This window comes from Diadema antillarum, unplaced genomic scaffold, assembly GCF_040938485.1.
Source record: "Diadema antillarum isolate AM-2024a unplaced genomic scaffold, OU_Dant_1.0 seq00001391_RagTag, whole genome shotgun sequence".
Lineage (NCBI taxonomy): Eukaryota > Metazoa > Echinodermata > Echinoidea > Diadematoida > Diadematidae > Diadema > Diadema antillarum.
The window spans coordinates 288,380-312,330 of record NW_027272146.1 but is presented as its reverse complement, the minus strand read 5'-3'; the positions used below and the strand labels follow the sequence as shown (position 1 = coordinate 312,330).

At 37.2% G+C, this 23,951-nt stretch overlaps 1 protein-coding gene across 1 annotated transcript; it reads left to right on the top strand.

Moving 5' to 3' along the window:
- The first annotated feature begins 644 nt into the window (after window positions 1-644).
- On the top strand, window positions 645-23,951 carry LOC139708949 (extracellular serine proteinase-like). The gene is made up of 8 exons (XM_071620917.1): window positions 645-893; window positions 2,860-3,000; window positions 5,377-5,500; window positions 6,915-7,021; window positions 16,091-16,235; window positions 17,573-17,757; window positions 21,482-21,653; window positions 23,641-23,951. The coding sequence occupies exons 1-8, from the start codon at window positions 645-647 to the stop codon at window positions 23,949-23,951; spliced, it is 1,434 nt and encodes a 477-aa protein (XP_071477018.1).

Sequence of the window (23,951 nt, the reverse complement as noted above, 5' to 3'; positions counted from 1 at the left end):
AGAAACATGATGTTCCTGCATAATTATACTCGACGCAAATTCCTTGCACCGCAGGCAGAACTGCAAAAATGCAGTGTTATTAATAATGCAGTACGAAGTTTTAGAATTCAGTTCCTTTTGAAACATAAAGCATTCATTTTGATATTCGATATTTGTTGTGCATTTTAATGAAGAAAAGGCGCCATCACAGACTACCTTTGATTATCATAAAAAGGAGAATTACTCGTTAGCTCACACACTTCACACTGCAAAGAGCTCATTTCGGATAACCCGTGACCTTCCTTGTAGGCAGAATTTGAGAAACTTGGATAAGATTATAAGAAGGTAATTGTTGGCAATGTCTTACGTCAACATTGTGTACCCTTTTAAGTTCAAAGTGCATATCGGTAGCTAATAAATATGGGTGTGCCAGAGGTGAATCCGCGTCCACTAAGCAGTTTGTTGCCACCAGATCTGAGCTGGTTTTCATGATTCCTTTGAACAACCTGGAGGCTATTGTCACTTATTTAGTTTTCATTCCAGATGAAGAGTAAAACTGGTTGATGTTGAGAACAACAGTGTCACCTGTGAATATTCTTTCTCTATATACCTGGCACTAAAGTATTTTGTGTCCCTTCCTAATTTGTGCAAAGTAAGCGCAAATCATGCCCCGGTTCAGCAGTTTCTTGGCTCTCGTCATCGTGGGTCTGGCACTTGTAAGGGAGGATGCAGCCATCGAGAACAAAGCGGCGAAGACCTGGACTAGCAGGACGCTATCAATCGAACCAAAGCCCGTCAGAGACAGTTCGTCTCCGACACCGTCAAGGCCTTCTATCCCGAGTGAGCCGACTTCAAAGCTCAGAACGAAAGCAGAAAGTCACCGGGTTCCAGGAGAATACATTGTTGTTCTCAAAGTAAGCAAAACATACCAAGCTTTAAGTGAAATATTACAGTGTCAGCAGCTTTCTTTGATCTAATCATAGTGCCTATTCTGTTGATAATATTCATTCCCAAGAGGTATACAGGCTACATAATTTTATGACGTGAACTCATGAAAATTAGGATTAGCCTTTAAATTGTTTCTCCCAAATAAGTCCGCCAGTCAGTGAAGTTAAACATTGTTTTGTCTATAAAGTCATGCTTAGGTTACTGTTAAACAGTTATTGTTCTTAGATAACACCACTTATATTGATCAACGGCTGGGAAAACTAGCCGTGAATGTCCGAAATAGAATTAGGCTGCAAATTAAAGGCTATTGGCATGCACAGAGCAAGTATACTCTGTTCAAAGGACGACCGCGCTACATAACAATTAGTTAGCGAGGAAAGGGTAAAATTTTACGAGCACAACAGTGAAGAGAATTTTTATCAGAGTCTGATAAAAGCTAAGAAAGTTATGAAATCACGAAGTTTCCCCATTTTTTACAATACAGATTTAGAGCCAATATGACTATGCAAAATGAGTAAATTGAGGATGACATCGCCAAACAGCATGCCATACAGTTTGTACAAAAATCTTGACATCCCGCTTTTTTTCAAACGCGTTTAGTTTCAAGCCTGGAATCCTACAGACTGCCAGATATCACACACCAGAATCACATGCAAACTGCAATGTTCAATATCAGGTTTCTATATTTATTTAAAAGGCATAATTTTAAGAAGTTTGGAGAATTTTGAAGAACTTGAGAAGAGAAGTAATTCCAAAATATTGGTCTTGTAAAAGCATTTTGTGCGTATGTAAATCAGCAATGCAGGTACATGGAAAGTATGTTAATGCTTCAGATGAATATTGTCAAAAAATATGAATCAGGGAGAAAAATACTGTGCTTGTTGTAGGATCTGGTATTTCTGGAAATTGGAACAGTATATACTAGTAAATATATATATATATATATATATATATATATATATATATATATATATATTATATATATATATAATGAATCAATATGAATGAAATTTTCTCTACACTTCCCTATCAATACACAATCCAGGAAATCCATCCAAAACATTGTATATATTTTGATACATACGTTTCCTGGAAGTGGCTTGAAAAAATAAATAGATCGCATTATATGTGTTCTATTAACATTTAGAAATAATTCAATTCAATTCAATAGTTTATCTATTTCCATCATCACAAAGAAAAGAAAAGAAAAAGTTGACATAATCCAAAGTGATAATTTTTTTTCATTTCTCTTACACTCGTCTGATAAAAGATTTTTTCAATACAATATAAAGTATATTATACACGAATGATGTCGTAAAAAAGAAACAATGCACTTTGCCATGGCAACAAAAATAGTAAATAATCACAATGATGGAAAACAGTGTTCCACTATTGCAAAAAGCCAAGCTTGTAAGACGTGGAACATTGAAATTATAATTTTCCTTTTAACTATATACTTCGGGAATCTTTAGGACTGTTTGTATAAAAGAAAGAGAAGAGAGATAGAGTATCAGACGAATTCTTGATTTATTGGTAGCAGAGGAATAAACAAAAGCTTTATGCAGTCGTCCTCTAATTCTGTACCACAAATTATTTTCTTAGCAAAAATCAATGCCTATATTTTCACCAAAATATGCATTTAACTTTTTGATATACGAATTAACCTAAGAAAGAAATTAAAACCACAGTACTAGACATCATCTCTCCCTATTATGTATATATATATATATATATATATATATATATATATATATCATAATCATAAAACGTGCTAAAACATAAACTGATATTGACTTAACAAAGGATAATAGCTGATTTCTCGTAGCGCCATGTTTGAAGGTTATGCTGCTTGAAACGTTGTAATCGGGGGGTCTTGGTTGTGACGCCTAATATTCTGTCGTCTCTTTTTTTTTTTTTGTTGCTTGTTCCTAGCCGGAGTATAAGGTAAAGAGCTTCATGGACTCGCATTCAGCTGAAGTTCAGTCATCGGGGTCGGATTCTTTAGTTCAGTTGGTCTTCACAACCGTTGTCAACGGCTTCTCCGCTCGTTTGTCTCCCGAATCGCTCCAAAAAGTAAGAAAATTGCGCTCATTGGGAGACTACATAATATATAATTCGTGAGCTCTCTTTCGTCGAGAAAGATTTAATTTATGTTTGTGACACCAATTTGCCATTTTGTATTTTACTGGGTTTTTTTTTATTTTTATCAAATTACAATATGAGGAAGTTTTAACACAACCAATCTCATTTGTCTGTATTTTTGGACGATTGCATTCAGCACATAAGACTAAATGAAAAAGAAATAGAGAGTTAGAAAGTCTTGAAAACAGGATGAATCTACGAGTCACTTAAACAGCACTCAATTAACATTGCATACGCCCTATTTTCGTTACGTTTGGATTGTGCATAATATCAGACTTACATACCCTTCTCCGTATTTTCTATTTACAGATATTTTTCTTTTCATTGAAATTTAACTTTAGTTCCTCCCTTTTTCAATCAATGCAAACATTATTCAAACCTTATGTAAATCAATATGTCTAGATTAATGTACTTCAGCAGTGACAGCACTTATGAAAGTTTATAGTATATGCAAAACGCGAGTATAACAGTTCTGCATGAGACCTTTTCCACTCTCTAAAATCTGCGAGTTCTGTTTTTCTATGAATACGAGATGTATATAGTCTTATTTCCTCTTTTATTTTGCTCAATTTTTTTTTCACAGTATGTGATCAAGATCCGCGTTAAACGTTTATATGAAGGAGTGAAGTTCGGAATACTATGGCACCCTATGGCAACGTTATAAGAAAAGTTGGAGAGGTGGGATTTAAGTCCGCTGTCAAGCAATGTTAAGCCAATTCACTTCTCTTAGCATTCCGCACTTGCCAGTTGGTAATGTGCATATTTTGTTTCGTTTAAAAATGAGATGGTTTGGGCAAGTCCCTCTCCCACCTATTTTGTTTCTAGAAACAACAAAAACAGGATTCCGTAATTCGTATTATTCGGATCTTTGGGATTATCTTGGGAGGTTTTGAGCTGAAAAATGATGACATTATAATTCACAAAATAATAACTGTATTTTTTTCTAATATCTGAGATATACTATTCAAAAGTGAAATGAGTCTGTTTATCTAAATCTTCCTTATTATTTATTCCTTTATTACTTATTATCAAAATAACTTATTCGACATAAATGATGTTGATATTATGTTTATCTAAGTAATCAGATAATTTATGAGACAACGAAATATTTTCAGAACGATTTTGACAAATATTAAATAGATATCACATGTAAATCATATACTTCATATGCATTTAACTTTATGTTAGAAAATTTATGTCCATCATTTACAATATTATTTCTTAAAGATACATTCATTCCCGTGTATTACGCATATCATATTTCAAACAAGTCAATTTCGAGTAAAATAGATATCATTCCACTTGGAATATTTTCGCAAGGGTGTTTGTACATGCTGTCTACGTGGGGTGGCAAATTCGGAGATTTGGATCATTATAGAAAAAAAAACCCGAGATTCCTGCTCATTCAAACGACTAAAATAAAAAAAACCAAGGATTCAGACAGTCATTGCATTGTTTTTGCGCTGGCAAACCTTGACAGTCGAAACAGAACCAGTTCGTTTCTGTAACGAGAAAATTGACCTGTAAGAGGAAGAGATATGTGAAAGAAAGAGGAAAGGCGTGTTGGGGCGTGTATACTATAGGCATGCACGCACACACATATGCGTATACACATTATACCAATGTGATAAGGTGACAGTAGTATCAGTCTAAAGGAGTTACATTAATCTCTCCAAATATGACAAGCAATGGAATAAAATTATGTTCGATTAATAAACCTGGACTTATGTACCACACTATAGTATCGCAAATCATGAAATTACCTGGTTGGTATAAAAATAAGCACTAATATTAATGAAAGTTGGTGAGTATTACTTACCACGTTCTCTAAATATACTCGTTTGAGAGAATTGATTATGGTTTTGATGTTTTGCATTATGTTTCTGGTTACATTAAGTGATGAACACTTTTTAGCAGCTTGCATACGACATCTGTAACTTTTGCACGCTATACGCAACACATCCTTGAGTGTGTTACGAAGGCATCGCACAGGCATTGCTACTTTTTTAAAGCTCTAATGTACCGCTTGGCAAGCAGATTAAGTGGGATGGAAATATATGGTGACGTAGTGCACGACAAGCAATGAAAAAAAAAGATGAAGAATTAGACAAAAATATGAAGACTAGTTTTCACAGCGATGTTGATGTTTCTTTTTCTTTTTGTCGCGTTATTGAATTATTTGCTACTTTAAACTCGAATGATATTTTCTTTTTAAAGTAAAATCTGATGACACCGCTGCTGCCCTTGGCAGTCTGTGCCGAAGAACTCTAATTTCTCTCCTCTTTATTTTTGTATCCACCGTTAAAGTTCTTGGAGATGGATGAGGTTTCTTACATCGAAGAGAACAGCATCGTTCGGGTGCAGTACTCTTGGGGAATTGATCGTGTCAATCAACGCAGCCTCCCGTTAGACGTAGACACCGTCTTTGCGGGTACGGTATGATTCCATTGAAAAGGTGCCATGTTCGTTCTAAAATGATCAGAAAACCTCACGATCCTTTGAACATTTCCGAAGATTCTGCAGTGCCAAAGGAGCTTTGATATGATTGGAACACGAGAGGTTATTTTTGTTTGTTTGTGTGAGAGAAACTTACTAGGGCCTACTAATGATTATAAAAAATACCAGCAGGCTTAACAATTTTAGAGTCTGGATATTTTGCTTGCTGATTAGCCAATTCCATCAAATTTAGCTAGTAAGATTTTCTTCACATCTTCATAACCAATTATGTTTTGGCTAGACACCTGTGTTATATTTACTTTCTGGTTAATTTTTTGCCCATTTTAATTCATGTTCCTTGACTTTCAAAAGTTGTGGGATGACACTTCAGATGTTGCTATAACTATTTTCCTCTCAATCACTTCTCAGTAGATTTTTAAAGGAGCAGGTATGTTCATATTCAGAAATTGTTCTCTTAAAAATTTATCTTCGGTCTGAACTGAAGAAAAATGAAACCAAACACATTTGTGAAAGTTGAAGAAAATTGGGCAGTCACTCTTAAAAGGAATTTTGGTGCTTACATTGGGGTCGTCCTACAAAACCGACTCCCATGAGTCATACGCCCCACGAGTTCGACATTGAAAAAAAGGGTCATTAGTCATGCAGCCGGGCCATGAGTTCGACAATAGTCAAAATAATAAAGCTTACGATTCCGACATTAGCTAAAAACGACCCTCCAGCTCGAAATTGAATCACGGGGCTTAATGCCTCGAACTCGTTGGCTTTGTTTGCCTATTAAAGTGTTTGACTCATGGGCCTCATTTGCTAAGTGTTTTAACTCACGGGTTGTCTGACTCATCGGCTGTATAACTCGTGGGCTGTATGACTCATGGAATGTATGACTAGTTGGCTGTTCGCTTCGTGGGTATCGAACTCTTTACGTGCACCCATTACATCAATGGAAGAGGAGACTACAACTGAAGTCATATATGGAAAACAATTAAGCAAATGGTCGGTAAATAAACATATTTCACTTTTCTGGCGTATGAAAGATCATTAACCTGCCTTTTCAGAAAGCAGAGGGAATAATATCCCCAGTAGAAAATGATGTACTCTTCCTATCGTAAAAGAAAAAAAATGCAATTTACTGGAAATGTAATATTTTCTTTATAATATTCCATATTGACTGCACAAACTGTAGTAGTCTTCCATTTTGCGATAAATTCTAAAATGCATTAGTTTCCAACGACTGTGTTCTACTAAAAATGCTGCGTTTTCTCAATCCACATCTATGTTTCGGTTTCATTCTCTTGAGAGGTTATCCAAGACAGGCATTTTGAGCATTGACATGGCCGAATCAGGTCAGAGCTTTTTCATGTGCCGCTCCTCACTGTATTCTGTGTATTCAGGTGACGGAAACGGAGTGAACGTGTATATTCTTGACAGTGGAATTAATCCGAACAACACTTATTTTGGTGGCAGAGCTGTCGTTGGTTCGGACACTGTTGGAGGACAGGTACTAGTACATACAGAAGGAATTTATGACAACGCAATGACAATGCCAATGGCAATGACAATTACAGTGTTTTTTCCCCATGTCACCCAAATATAGGGTATTGGAAAAAATCAAACCAACGTACAGTATACTAACACGAATTGAGAGAAAAAAAAGATACAATTAACAACCATTAACATTATTTACAACCCATCAGTAAAGCAAAATAGATAATATACATTTGTTGTAATAAGTGAAGATCTTGAACGAAGTGTGGTTGATAAAGTATTTAAATTATTTACAAACCAACAGTTAAACAAAAATAGATAAGATACAGTGGTAATCGGTGAAATCTTAAATGAAGTGTGGTTGATAAATCTATAAAAATGTGAAGACGGGTTTAAGAGGATAATCTATAAATTATATTGTTTAAAATTTCTGCTGGGCAACACGCAATCAGTATAATTATAATAATTTCAATCTGTATTTGGGTTCAAGAGACTGTTGCAATATGAAATTGATTTAAAAAATAAAAACAAAACACTCCAGATAATTAAATACTTTAAGTATATACACGCAAAAAAGATTTAAAAAACCGACGAAGCACAAGCTGCACAGTATATATACATTACTAGAATAACAAAATTGAGATTTATCAAGGAATGAACAATACTATAGTTTTAGCTTAAGTGGAGCTTCATTATTTCTATTAAACATTTTGCTAGATTTAACAGTTCCTTATCAAATTCCGTATTGAGTAACTGATGCATCTTCAGTGCATTTGGACAGATTATGTAATACGATTTGATAAACTTTTTCTTCTTGTCTCCATCTTTGGACATTCAGTGAAATTCATCCACTATCCGACCCAGGTTACAAAAACTACACAGTCTGTTTTGTCTTTCAATTCCGTTATATCTTCCAGAAGAGAGTATGAGCATGTAAGCAACCTCTTTTGAAAGTGAACATGCCTCTCCTGAATTGTTATGATGATGATGAATTTTAGACTACTGATAAAGCGTGACGCTACAAGGCGTAGATAATGGGGATGAGGGCGGATAAGATGGGCATTTAAAACAATAATTCCAAGGGTTATTTGTACTTGACCTCAACACACACACTCACACATATGCGCAAGTGTATCAATGCATGCATAAGACAGTATATCAATTTTGACCGTGCATCACAAAGCAACCAAAAAGTCGCACCCCTTGATTTTATGGGAGGACTCAAGAAAGGTGAAATGGGTCAACCAAGTCAATTTTGAGTTTTCCTTATGTTCTGAAAGGGGTATTCTTCTTCTTCATTATTCTTGAGTTTGGGATCATGAATATAATGAAAAAGTGTTTTTTTAGCAGTTTTTCTACAATCCTTTTTATTGCACAACCCTTTTGTATTGTGAACAGGTTTTTCTTAGAGGCCCCTTTCATTTCTTGAAAATCCTTTCCACCCTCTTCACTTTCAAAGTTAATAACTTTTGAAAGGATGGTGCTACTTCTCTGAAAGTTGATTTTTATCATAGTCAGAATGTGGTAATAAACCATGCTCAATTTCAGCTTAATCTGATAATCCCTTAATTGTTGGTGCTACAGTGGTTAACATCATGTTTTTGTCCTATTCATGGCACAGGTAGCACAGCTTATTAAAGATTAAACACTTGAATAGACCCTGTACTTTAGAGCCTCTTTTCTCAGTTCACACTTTCCAGAGTGTGTGCTTTCTTTCCAACATTTATATAGGTTAGGAAAATCCATTTGAATTGAGTTATACATCATTTTAAAGCTTAGAGTCTGCCCTTAATAAACAAATCCATGTCTGGCGACTTTTTTTTTTGTTGTTTTGTGGTGCATGGTCACTCTATTACAACACCGTATTTTGTTTCTAGTGCAAGAATTTCACTTCATTTTCGGAATTACGAGTCTGATATTATTTTAGAATTTACGAACCTTATTTCATTTTAGGATTCAAGAACCTTATTTCATTTTCAGATTAACGAGCCTTCAGAATAACCTATATTTTAATAGGTTTTCCTGATCAATTTCATACTTTTGTCATTCAAGTTTTTATTCCGAGCATTCGATTTCACGCACTCCACGCTCGCAGCATTGAATCAGCAATCAAATTGAAAATCCGGTCATTCGAATTCACTATCCGAGCATTCAAATTCACTGTCGGAGCATTCATATTCACTATCGGAACATTCAAATTCACTATCGGAGCATTCAAATCTAAGAGAGGAAAACGCATTTCGTCAATGAGCATTCAAATCCATGTCAAGCTGGCGACGGAATCTCTTCGGTCATTCAAATTCTTGAATAGGCAACCATGTTCCAAATAACTGCATTCAATTTAAAAGAGGTACTTAATTTAGTTAGCTTGGGGCCGTGTATGCATGTGTTTTTCATTTGGCTTTGAATATTATTGGGATTTATTATGATTATTTATTTTGCAGTAGAGGTCCACCAGTTCAATGAAAATTTTGAACTCGCGCTTAGCGAAGAGGAATAAACAGGCACATGTCCCTCGGATTGGAGATAAAATGGAGGACCCATGTGTGAGAGAGTCACAAGTCATGCTCGTAAAAGATCCCACTTCATTTATTCATCCTAAAGAGCAGGCTGTTAAAGGCTTACATCTAACTAGACCCCATGGACGACCAGTTATTGCAGCTGGATATGGGTTATCCAGCCATCTTCTTTGATGAAAAATGAAACTAACAAACATTAGGCACTGTAGTCAAGGCACTAATTCCTGTAAGCGGCTTAATTAAGGAGTTCGTTCAACCCACCCCGCAGAAAAGGTTTGACCACACAGGGTGGTAGATGGGACCTCCATGAACACCCCCGGTAGTATGTGATTCCAAATTGTGGTATCAATAAATTTTACAGGCCACTTTTCATCATTATTTGTTGGAACAAACGTAAAAAAGTCTGCGTACGCCAAGACTACTACACGCACCACGGGCACTTGCAGGAAGCTCTATGGGACGCACAGTGCCAGTGGCGAGTGTAGTAGTCTTGACGCAGGCTTTTTTTTTCTACCAAAAAAAGGTTTGTGCCTGCAAACTAACGGAGCTGTCACACCTTTCCGGGTCTGGTAAGCTACGCCGGCTTGTAACGAGTAGGGATTTTCAGCAAGCAGGAGAATTTTCTGCGGGCCGACAAGAGTGTTGGCGAGTTCCGTACTTGCGTCTTACCTGCTAGACGCGTGCTACTTACCTATTACTTGAGTGTATTCCGTGTGACCTGCGTGAAAGCTTCGAAACCGACCCGTTTTCATTTACGAGCGACATACGGGGACTGCGTAGTACCTACGTGGGAGTCGCCTGCGAGGTCTGCCACTAAGGGCCTCTAGCTTACTTGTGTTCTGCGTGTACCTCTGCGGGCAACCCCCCGCGACTCACCCGGAACAAGTTTTGAGCATGTTCAAGGCCTTGTCAAACCGTGCCTGGGGAAGCCTTGCGGGTTGACTTGCGGGGAAAAAATAGCTACCCGGAGCTCCCCGCAGTTGGCCCGCACCTGGTAGTACTTATCTGGTATCTATCCGTAGTTGCCCGGAGGTGCGGACGCTAATCCGATACATTTACCCGCAGCCAAGTTTTGAGCATGACCAAAACATTTTCCGAGTGAGTCGCGGAGATTGCCTGCAGAGGTCCACGCAGAACACCAGTAGGAGGCCCGTAGCTGCCGCAAGTCGCAAGCCGTTGATCCCCTTGAAGTACGTAAGTTGCCCGTGAATCTATGCACATTGAATTCCTTTAGAAGGAGTCCTTTACCAAGTTGTCAGCCCTCATTCGCCAACCATGCGCCTGACACGCAGGTCACATGAAATGCACTTAAGACGAACGTAAGAAGCACGGGTCCAGCATGTAGGACGCACGTGAAACTCGCCCAAAGCCTTGTCCGCCCGCAAAAATTGTCCTGCGTGCAGGAAAATCCCCACACGTAACAAGCCCGCGTAGCTTGCCCGGAAAGGTGACAGGGCCTATAAACTTGACTGCTGGTAAATGTGACTTGCGTGCGCAACTCCGGGTAACTACGGGCGAGATTCATACTAGGTACTCTCATGTGCGGGTTATCTGCGGGGACCTTTTCTCTGCTCTTTTCCAAGGTTGTTTCGAATAACCATCACTCTGTAAATACTCAAAAGAGCTAACATTAGAATATCATTGGCTTAATTGCTCTCTGTATTCACATTTTAAGGGAAATCTGTGTCCATACATTGCTAAAAACTACATTTGCGTGTACTTTTGAAGTCAAATTTGTGTTGAAAGTACGACGGATGCAACTTTTTCATGTATTTACTATTCGAAAATGATATCTTCCTTTCAATGGCCGTTTACTCAAAATATGTTTTTATATTATGTTATATTGTTTACAAATTTTGCTGTAACTTGAGAATGCTTCAATATTTTCTTCCCATATGCGGTACACTTATGCAGGACATGCTTATCGAGCTTTCTGAAATTATGGGCTTTAGTTTTTAAGTTATTGACAGCTGAATCCTGATTGGATAATACTGGTTGCCATGGCAACAGGAGAAATTTATTTTTTTACAATAATCAATAAAAATGTTTGCTTTTTTCCATTGCATTTATCTAAAAATATGAACAAAAATACCAAAGTTTGCAGCAGTTGGCGTAGGCATTTTGGGGTTACCAATCACGTCGTGTAGGCATCTCGTTACCATGGTAACCATGCCCAATATTACCTTACAATGTATCCCATTGTATTGCTGACATCTCTAGCAACATGTACATATTTTTATGGTTAAATGGAGTTTTGATGAATTCTTCATGAAGTAAATGCAAAAACTGTGATTATTTTGTCACTTTATAGCGACAAGCGTTACAGGCCCTAGTCTAGTTTCTAGACGTCTTTATTTCGTCTTTATTACTCTCTTGCAGCTTGTGTATGTGCAGAAGCCCGCTGGCCCATACCCAGTGATTGCGGCGCCCGAAAAAACAAAACAAAACAAAACAAAACAAAACAAAACGGTTCGGGCGTCTCAATCACTGGGTATGCGCCCTTACTCAGCTTGCTGCAACTCGGAAAAATTAAGACGAAATAAAAACGTCTAAAAACTATACTACACCGGCCCCAGCTTGGCATGAAAAGTTAGGTTGCAGGCGAAAACCCTTGTTTGTCGAAGAAAAAGTCTGCGTGCGCTAAGACTACAACACGCTCCACAAGGCTGGCACTGGCGCCTTTAGCAGTGCGAGGGGTGCGTGCAGTAGTCTTGGCAAGCGCAGACTCTTTTTCGAACAATAAGGTCTTGTCGCAACTAAAGTGGCCTGTAAAATTTTATTGATACCACAATTTGGAATCACATACTACCTAGGAGTATTCCAGAGGGTCCAACCGACCACCCCATGCAGTCAAACCTTTTCTGCTGGGTGGGTTGAACGAAGTCATTTTTTCTGGGTCCCTGCGCCTTGACTACTGTATGCGCCTACAGACGAGCATAATACGGAGGGTTGGTTGACACCTTCTAGGTAAAAAACAACAACAACAATTTCGACTGTATTGAAACTAATGCATAAACATTTTGTACGTATATTGCTATTATTGGTTTACTCTTGCGGGACTATGTGAGATAATTGTGTGTCAGTTTGTCTTTAAATTGATGAATTGTCATTATGTGGTTGGTGTTTGGGCGTTGTCAGCATGCAGTATCACCAAGAAATATAGGTTTTCCCGGTCAATTTTATACTTTTGTCTTCCAAGTTCCTATTCCGAACATTCAATTTCACGCATTCCACACTCGCAGCAATGAATCAGCAATCAAATTCAAAATCCGGTTACAATATTCGAATTCACTATATCGGAGCATTTGAATTCACTATTGGAGCATTCAAATTTAAGAGAGGAGCACGTATTTCAGCAAAGACCATTCAAATTCATGTCAAGCTGGCGACGGAATCTCGTCGGTCATTCAAGTTCTTGAATAGGCAACTATGTTCCAAAAAGCTGCTTTCAAGTATTTAAAAGAAGGCCGGAATTTAATTAGTTTAGGGCCGTATCATGCGTGTCTTTTTCATGTAGCTTTGAATATATCGGGATTTATGATGAATATTATTTATTTTGACGTAGAGGTCCACCTGTTCATTGACAAATATGAACTCGGGCTTCACGAAAAGGAATATACAGGCACGTGTCCCTCTGATAGGAGGTAAAATGAAGGTCCCGTGTGGCAGAGTCACATGCACGCAAAAGATCCCACTTCATTTATTTATTGCAAAGAGCAGAGTGTTTGACCCGGTGAAGTGGTCCCACCTTATATCCAACTGGACCCCATAGAAGACCAGCTATTGCAGCCATCTTCTTTAATGGAAAATGAAGCAAACAAACAAACAAACAAACAATCTTTAGGAACTGTATATGCCTACAGACAAGCATGATACGGAAGGCTGGTTGACACTATCAGAAAAAAAAGCAAATTCGACTAAGCCTTACATTAAAACTGATAACATGAACATCTATTGTTTATTGCTATCTTATCGGTTTACTTTTGTGGGACTATTATGAGGTCATTGTGTCACTTTGTCTTTAAATTGATGTATTACCATTATGTGGTTAGTGTTTGGGCGTTGTCAGCATGCATACAGTATCTTCAAGGAATATGATTACATCGTCGTTGTGTTGTTTGGATGCACTGCTGACTGGACCTTACTATTTATTTTTTTTTTAAGATGAAAAACAAAGACAGAGAACAGAGAACAATGTAGAATCTTTAAACAATAATAATTACACCATATGCATAAGTCTACTCCATTTTCCTCGTTAAATTGAAGTAGGAACTTGATCGCCTGAAAATAAAAATGAACGCTCGTAATATTATGCTCGTCGGGACTATCACATGACTATCGTGTGCATTTGAATACATGAGTAGGAAATGCAATGCTTGCATTTGGAAAGTGAATGCCCAATCGTGAATTTGACTTCACAAAAACGAATGGAACGCCCATAAACGAAATTGATCGCTCGGATTCTGAATTTGAATGACCGAATATATCCGCGTGCGTGCGCTGTATGAATTTGAATGCACGTTAAATGAATTTGAATGACCAAAGTGTGAAATTGACAGGGAAAACCTACATGATTTATTTGTCGTTGTGTTGTTAGGATGCACTGCTGATTGGACCTTACAATTTGAAATTTACTGAGATTAAAATCAAAGAATACATGAACAGAGAACAATGTAGAACCTGTAAACAATCGTAATTACACTATGTACAAGCCTTCATTGGTTGTTGGCCCTTTTTCAAAAAAGTCTACTCCATTTTCCTCGTTAAATTGATTGCACGAAGTAGGAACTATCGTTTGAAAATGAAATTTAACGCTACAAACAAGCTCACCGGGACTATCAAATGACTATCGCATGAATTTGAATGCACGAGTAGGAAAGTCGGTGTTCGTATTTGGAAATTGAACGCCCCATCGTGAATTTGATTAGACGAAAACGAAATAGAACGCCCATAAACGAAATTGATTGCTCAGATTCTGAATTCGAATGCCCGAATATTTTTGTGTGCTTGCACTGTGTGAATTTGAATGCACATTCATGAATTTGAATAACAAAAGTATGAAATTGACCGGGAAAACCTATATTTTCGGATTTAAACGAACCCTCGGAATAAAGAGACTTATTTCATTTTCGGATTAACGCACCTTCGGACTTACGAACCCTAATACATTTTCGGATTAACGAACCTTGGGAAGAACGAGCCTTACTTCATTTTCCGATCAATGATCCTTCTAAATAATGAACCTTCTTTCATTTTCGGATTAATGAACATTCGCAATGACAAACCTTTGGAATAACAAACCTTCGAAACAACAAATTGTAAAACCGTTTTTATGGTATCCATAGACTTGGTTGAAATGAAGCATGTTTAGTTTTCATGCAACTTCTTCCAGAGCAGGCATCAATTATGTTTTACGCATAAAGTCTCATATGGAAGAAGAAAATTGATATTTTGGTTATGAACTTCGTTTTTTGAAACATAAAAGTCTGAAAAACTCACTCAAAGTCGCGATTTGCGAATGAAGTCATTTGATAGCACCATCGTCCATTGTTCTAACCCATTCATGCATGAAATATGAACAGTGAGTTAGTGCATCAAAATAATGATAGAAGTGAAGCGGATCTTCTCATTTATGCATGTCATAAACCAAATTTGGTTTCGTTTTTGTCTTGGACGCGCTGTAGATGGGTTTTGATACTGTGGATAGTAAGTGTATAGGTATGTCGTGAAAGGTAGTAGAAATGAATGGGGAATGTGTTTATTTTACATATTATGATATAATTCCATTTCTTGTGGGGGGTGGTAATTTGCTGTACTACTTTTATTCCATTTGTTACAATGAAAAATAAAAGGTGTGTCTCAATTGTTACTTTTATCAATTTCTATTTCCAATTGCGGAAATTTTAGGAATATTTTTTGTTAACCCGGAAGTAGCACCAGGAATATTGTTTGCGCACCCCCCCCCCCTTTTTTTTTACGAAAATCCTGGATCCGCCCCCGTGTTTGTTCAGAGATTGTTTTTTTTTTAACTATAAATTTGGTCAATTTCGGGGTGCTGAATCGAAAAAAAAATATAAAATTGGTTCCATTTTCCATTTTCAATTTGAATATCACCCTTATGATATTGTGCTAATTTATTTTACTATTCTAAAAATGAAATATCAAGATCATAATATACAGTAGAATATTATGTCATGGGTTTAATTCATTTTGGTGTTTATAATGTGGGCCTTCTCAGTCAATCGATGGCCGAGAAAGGAAATTCGAGGGGGAGCAATGATAAAAGCAAAATCTCCCTAGTGAGGGAGAGGGTATCCTCTACCTTTACCATTCCCCTGCTCTGTCGCTGCACTTAGATTATAGGTTTTTGGAAACTTTAATTAGTAAGTGGAAAAATCATGACACGGCATTGCTTGGAGTTGTTCGTTGGGGTCGGTATTTCTTGACAGAAATATTCGCTATTTCATTTCTTACAGCCCCCTTCTTCCTAAAAGCCAGAAATACGGGACTTCTTTCTAGTGCATCTATCATGTGTATTGTTGTGCTTAATCAATTTGCCGCAGGACGGAATTGACTGTGACGGACACGGAACGCATGTCGCCGGAACGATAGGGGCAGACTCTTTCGGTATTGCCCGAGCTGCAACCCTGTATGCGGTACGTGTTCTGGACTGCAATGGCGATGGAACGCTGACTGGAGTACTGGAAGGTAAGACTTGCATATCTGTAAGAAAAATACGCCTAAATGAATGGATCACTCGAAACATAAAATGTGTAAAAAAAAGACGACTTTGTTTGCATTCTTCAATAGTATAGTGTAAGCAAATTCTGAACTCTTTAAAAATGCACACAACCGTGCATTATTAACATAGTGGAAGGAAAAAGTGATTTCAGGAATCAGCAAACAATGCTGACTTCTTATATAGCATTTCGAGGGTCTTTTTTTTACATATCATAAAATGCCTGGGAATGTTTGGTTTCATTTATTCTCAACTCATTGTACGATCTCTTTCATTTTTTTCCATCAGTCTTCCATCCCCTCAGTTTTACTTTCCCTTTCTTTTTATATATCATTATAATTATATATATACACTCAGCAAAAATAAATAAGTTCCCCCCTAGCATTTGTGGACATATCTCAAAAAGTATTCGACTGATTTTCATAATTCAAACGGAAATGGATAAAGAATTTTATTACTCATAACATGAGTGGCAAATCATATCCACCAGATATCATTATTGGTGTGAAAAAAATGCATTTTATGTCAAAATGCATGGAAACAAAAGTTGCACTTTAGTGATTTGCAATGACTTTTACACAAATAATCAAACAATCACTCATGATTCTGAACATTTAAGCATGGGTTATTGCATATTTCTCTGTCTCTTTCTTTTCATGAGCATACAGTGAAGTATTTGATAATTGATAATGTCCACCATCCGCTTCAATGACCAGCCGGCATCTCCTCCTCATACTATTAACTAAAGTTTGTACTCGGCGCTGCTCAATGTTATCCCATGCTCTCTTCAAGATGCGCTATTCTTGCAGTGAAGTGTCATCTTTCAACTTCTTGCTCGCTTTCCACTTAATGATACCCCAAATATTCTCTACTGGATTACAGTCAGGGGATCTTGCAGGCCACTCCATACGTTCGATGCCATTTCCCTCTGCAAACTGATCTATAGGGCATGATGCAAAATGATCATTTGCTAACCCACATAGGAAATGTATACAATATGCTTCCTATGGCCTAAAGTGCAACTTTTTTTCCCATGCATTTTGACATAAAATGCGATTTTTTTACACCAATAATGATATCTGGTGGCAATGATATGCCATTCATGTTATGAGTAATGAAATTCCCTATCCATTCCCGTTCGAATTATGAACATCCGTAAAATATTTTCTGAGATATATCCAAAAATGTTAGGGGGGAACTTACTTTTTTTAAGTGTATATATATATATATATATATAGGTATACATTAGCATATAATATCATTGAGAACAAAACAAACGAGTGGTTGTCATCCTACTTCTGAGCAGGTTTGGATTGGGTCAGAAACAATGTCAGAAAACCAGCCATCGTTTCGATGTCCCTGGGTGGCACAGCTTCTGATGTCATGGACGCTGCTGTAAACGACGTTTACAATGACGGTGTTACAGTGGTTGCAGCAGCGGGAAATGACGGAGTCAACGCATGCTATTTTTCACCTGGAAGAAATCCAAATGCAAGTTAACTTTAAGAAATATAATTATGTATGTCCCCAATGCCCCTTTCGTACAATATGTAATTTGCGTAGTTTTGTACCAAATGAAAAAGTCGTCATCATTGATTTAATTGAATGATGTGTCTATTGAGTTGTGTACTAATTGGTAAACGTGATGTCCATTGCTTGAGGCACCTGTAGAGGGCAATACAAAGCATTTCGACTGTGGATGAGAAATACGTTCCATGTGTGAGAGGTTCCAACGAGCACCCGATTATACACAATAATTTTTCCCCGAAAGTACACCCTGATTTGAAAATAAAGTATAAAAGATCAAAAATCGGTTTTAAAGTAACAAGTTTAAAACTTATAATATGTAAAGCAGAAGAATTTGTAATGTATTCAATTTCTGGAAATCAGCAAGCAGAGAGACACGCTGACCTACTCCGATAAGCATACCAAAACACTTCATAACCTCACCCAGCAACAAATGAAGAGCGTATGGGAAGATTTTTTTTTTAACATTTAAAGTTAATTTTTGATGTCACGAATTCCATTCTATGACATTAAAAAAAAATCAAATTTATGATATCAAGAGTGAAATTTGTGATATCACAAATTCCCGTAAATGTAGCACATGAACTTAATTTGTGACATCAAGAAATTAAATTTGTGACACCACGAAATCCATTCTTGATATCTCAAATTCAATTTGTGGTATCACATACACGAATGCGTGATATCCCAAATTCAATACTCTTGATTTAAAAAATAGGTTTCACGTGCAAAACCAATGGTAATACGTGATATTATACAATTGTCATAAAATGATTTTTTTATAATCACAAATTCGATTTTGTGATATCACGAAATAAATTTGTGATATCACTAATTTGAATTTGTGATATCAAGAATTCTTATTTGTGATATCAAAAATGCAAAATTCGGATATCACAAATTCCATTTAGTGATATCACAAATTCCATTTTGTGATATAAAATTAATTTTTGATATCATAGATTCGAATTTGTGATATCAGTAATTTTCAGGGAATTCGAGCGTTAGTTTTGCGCTGAAATTCATATGTAAATTCGAGCGTTCGTTGGCGCAGAAATACACAGGGAATTCGAGCGTTAGTTCAATGGAGTAAATCACTCCTAATTCGAGCGTTACTTTAGCGCAGAAATACACGGGGAATTCGAGTTTTAGTTCAGTGCAGGAAATCGCTGTGAATTCGAGCGTTAGTTTACCGCAGAAATACACAGGGAGTTGAGCGTCAGTGCAGTGCAGAAAATCATTGTGAAGGGAATTCGAGCGTTAGTTTTGGGCTAGAAATCAACTGTGAATTAAAGCATTACACCAAATCGATGATAATGTGTTTGTAATGGGGAGGACCGAGCGAGGGCAATCACGCCTCTTGTCTGCGTATGTCAGCAGCAACGAATAAGATAGAGAGACAGCGACTCATGCAGGGTGCGGAGACAGCAAATAGAAGAGGGAGTCGTAAACCTGCCAAATGTCCACCACTGGTGTCGGGTTGCCTGCCCCAGTATGTTTATGATTTTGTAAAATAATGTAACGTGTAATCTGTTGCAGGCAAATTTATTCAAGAACCAAAACCTTGGAGAACAAAACTGAAATGCACAAGCCCAAGTCTTAAGACCAGAACAAGAAAAGTGAAGATATCCAGATCTTCTAAGGCGTTTGGCAGCAGTATGCATCGCAAACAAACAGTTTGTAGTAAATTTGTAGTGAGAAGAAAGTAGTGTTACAAAGGACTTCAAATTTTTTTTTTAAATCTGCGCAATGAGAAATTTCTGTTATTCACTTGGAGGAGATACAGGGGGAGGCAAGGAGTTAGTATCTTTTAGAGTTAAGAGAAACGTTTATTTGTTTCTTGTGCTCTTTTTGCTTAGTTTACGTTACTACTAGGTTGTTGTTTAACAAGACCAACATGTTCATCTCCGTAGGGAACTATACATTACAAGCTCTGCTTTTAGTAGGTCACCCACATTTCATATCTGTAAAATTGTCTTCTCTTGTATTCTTTTCAATTGCAACGTTAGGTCCAGTGTTATGTTCAATCGATTGTATCATGTTGTTTGTGTTTGAGATGTAGAACAATAAAATCAAATGAAATCAAATCAAACGCAAACAAAAGTTGTAAGTCAACCAGTCTCTGCTATTAGTAGCGAGAAATGAGAGGAACAAAAAAAGGGAATATATGTGACTTTGAAGTAATTGACAATACATCAATGACGGAATTTTAGATATGTTGCTAAACGATTTATTTCTATCGATTATTCTAAAACTAACTCCAATCACTTTCAATGAAAGACGGGTCGCCAAAACTTTTCATCATTTTTTTTTTCTTTAACTATCGTTATATTCTATGTAAAGATAACACCTGAAATTCCATCGGAATTTCTGCGCTAAACTAACGCTCGAATTCACAGTGGTTTTCTGTTCAAAACTAATGCTCGAAATCAAATGATTTCTTTTTTTTCCGAAAGGTAAGTGCTGAAATTCTATGTAAATAAATGATATCACAAATTGGAATAAGTGATATCACAAATTCTTGATATCAAGACTGGGAATTCGTGATATCTCGAATTTAATTTGTGATATCACTAATTCGATGTCGTGATATTAAAAAAAAATGGTTTCACGTGATAAACCAATAAGCACTTGTGATATCAGAAATTCGAATTTTTGATATCACGAAATGGAATTCGTGATATCAGAAAATCTCATTAAAAATTAGATTGACAACTGCATAACCTTAGTAAGCACTAACCTAAACCTGAGCAAGGTATAGAACGCTACGCATTTTCACTGCAATATGACAAGAAGCCATGGACCCGTAGTCCCATTCCACACAAAACCAGTACATGATTGAGAATGATATTGTCATATTGATATCATCTGTATAGTTGCTGTCGAATTGTTTTGTTTTAAAATTGTTTATTAAGTGTATACAGTTTATTGCCGCTTAACATAATAAGACTTCCATAGAAGTATATATTAGTATAGTTAACAATAAACGTGGACTAATACACACTAAATTATTATCATCAAGAAATTTAAAAAAAAATATTTCGTTATTCATGACACTTACAATGAACTACACGACAACTCATGTCATCACTGTGGGTCGCTGTTTTTTCAAAGTTCAAGGAAAGCTTCATTGATTCTATAATATAACATAAAATCGAATGCAGTCGGCACTAACTCATTTTTGCACAAGAACATCGCAGGCAACTCAAGAAATACTGCATTCTCGATTTCTTAAAATAATCAGAACTTTAAACATATGGAAAAGACGGGATATAGACATGATAACTGTAAAAGCCTCTCCCATGATGCGTTTATGCTGCCGCTTTTTGGGAGAAGAAAAGGTGACCGGTAGACAGCATCTTGGAAATAATATTTTGGAAGTGCGTCTATACAAACTCAAAATCTGGTCGCCATCTGGATATCAAGCGGATAATCAAAAAGCTCGGATTTCTCTTGTCCTGCTCCGATATTACTACCAAATGATGCTGATATCATCCGCGTATTCGAGATTTCTATATAATATATGAAACGGATATTTAATATGCACAAATAGGAACTAGGTGGCTACACTCCCCCGTCCCATGCATGCACTGGTCCCGAAATTAAACCTATAGAATGAATAACCTTCACATAAAATCACAACTTAGACCTGATTGGACGCTTATTTTTTATTTCTTCTCAATGGCAGGTATTGACTGTGGCTGCAACCGCTAGTAATGACTATGAGCCCGCATTTTCTAACTTTGGCGATTGTGTGGATCTGTACGCTCCTGGGGTTTATATCACCAGTACCTGGTACACCAGCGACAATGCTACCGCAACGATCAGCGGGACGTCTATGTCTTGTCCCCACGTCACAGGTGAGTTTTACGGATTTGCACGGGAAATGAGGGTCGACCGCACGTTCTAGAAAACATGAAAATGTCCTCCAAATGCAAATGTGGCCCTCATCACATGCGCAAATTAGACGACGTGGTATATAGGCATATTTGCGCAACTGTTCCACAGACTCAGTATTGAACACAGTCTTGACTAAATTATTTTGTTTATGAAATCATTTTATAATCATAATGATCATGCAGCTGTTATGAATTTTTCAAGGGGGAGCTATAATTGCTGAATTATTACCAAATATTCACTGATTTCTATTTCTCTACAATCTAAAGGGAGAAATAACATCATCGCCTTTCCTTCGCACATGTATTTTCAACCGACATTGATGTGCAATATACTACAACTACAGTGGAGTTTGGTACCTTCGACTTATAAGGTCCACGTAAACATGGAGTGCTGACACATGCTGCAATTTGTGGAAAAAAAAAGAAAAAACGCACGTAAGATGAGATACAATGCAACAGACAGGGAAATTCATGATCGAAATACGAGGTGTGAGATATACTACCCGTATTAGAGATAATGAATAAACCTGCTTCATTGTTTCTTAACGAATAACACATTAATCAGTTATAGCACTCGCTGGGGTCATGCTTCTATAGTGGAAAAGATTTCAAATCAGTCATACTTGATTTTAAAAAAAAATAAAGAATATACCATGGTATAGTTGTTCTTTCATTTGACCAATCAAAAAGGCATTTTGATTTACGCATATAAATTTGTAACATTTTGTTTCATTTTAACAATGCAACATTTCTTCATGCGAAAAAAAAAAAACAGTAGTCAATCCCAACGTGCATAGAAATGAGGCATTTTCACAAGACCACCAAAAAAGATATGCAAATGATTACACCGCTCAGACACGACGTAAATTTATTTTGACCTTTGTTATAGGTATCATACTGGTTGTCAATACGTTTTGATGCCTGAAGAATACAGCTAAATGTCTATTTAACAGTGCTTTGTAGATTTCCATGAAGGAATAGATTCTTGACGCGCATTCAAGATACATAATCAGAGGTATATGATGTTTTTATAAGTAATTGGTATCACCATTACTTTTCTTGCCTGTATATCGTTGTCACAGCTTTTTCCACTTTCATTGAAATAGCTACCAATTTATTGTACATACAATGGCGATTCCCATGATTATTAATCATGATTATCGGTGATAAACTATCAGAGACTCGCTAGCGTGGATAGATCGATCCTTATTTGCTGCACGCAGAGTAATAGCACCCGTAAGCCACGTGCCAGCGAATACATGCGTGAAGCATGTGTTTATCGGTAACGGTCGACCCCAGTCGAGATTTATTGGCTGTATATGTAGGCCTAAATTGTACACTAGATCAGTGAAAAAGGCTGTGCACAATAAGTAACGGAGATTATTAAATATCTATATCCGAGCCGGGCCAGCTTTTCCAAGTCCACGGTATCCCCACGCTACCGGCTACGGTTTCTACAATCACCATAGTAACAGTCAGTGACCGGAGAGTCGTAGCCAGTCTAAACCAAGGATTTTATTGAAACTGTCAGAAACTGACAACTTATCAGTGCTGACAACTTTCTAGTCTTAAAATGATGTCATTATGTTACGTTTCCAACGTTGGTACAAATTGTGATAATATTTGTAAGGACTGTAGCCATAAATAAAATATCAACTGCGATGATTTTGTTGATATCTATCAAAAGAAAGTTCATGTAATGATAGGCCTTGAAATAAGATGGTTACTTTATACTTCCCTACGCCGTATCTATACGTAAGGCGCTCAGAATAGGTTTAAAACGTGTAATTTGTAACTGTTTGTCGTTTGTGACTAATAAGTTATGTATCCCACACTTCTTCAAGTCATTGTAATAGCGGACCACGTTGTGAGACCTCATTAAGTGTCAATCATTTTGAGTGTATCGCTGAGGCACCGCGTGGTCATGTATGCATAATTATTTCCCTAGGTGCGGCAGCCATAATACTTGGAGAACACAATTCTTACAGCCCGCGTCAGGTTATGAACAAGATCCTTCGCGACGCCACGAGAGACGTCATCCCAAACGCGTATTCCATCAACAGGCTCCTGTACACACCCCGAAACAGCACTGAGGGGTACACAACCATCGAAGTCACTGAGGGGCTCACAACCCGTGGAGTCCAAGACACCGTAGGGTACACAACCCACGGCCAGTCTTCTCGCCTGAAGGGCACACCAGTGCTCTTTTTCCCACTTTGTCTGATGGTCTTGATCGTCACAATGAGGGAATATCAATGA

Excerpts from the sequence above, each read along its gene's own strand:
- LOC139708949 (XM_071620917.1), top strand. The coding sequence starts at position 645 with ATGCCCCGGTTCAGCAGTTTCTTGGCTCTCGTCATCGTGGGTCTGGCA. Across the intron at positions 16,236-17,572 it reads GCTGACTGGAGTACTGGAAG|GTTTGGATTGGGTCAGAAAC; the intron begins GTAAGACTTGCA and ends ACTTCTGAGCAG. Across the intron at positions 17,758-21,481 it reads CACCTGGAAGAAATCCAAAT|GTATTGACTGTGGCTGCAAC; the intron begins GCAAGTTAACTT and ends TCTCAATGGCAG.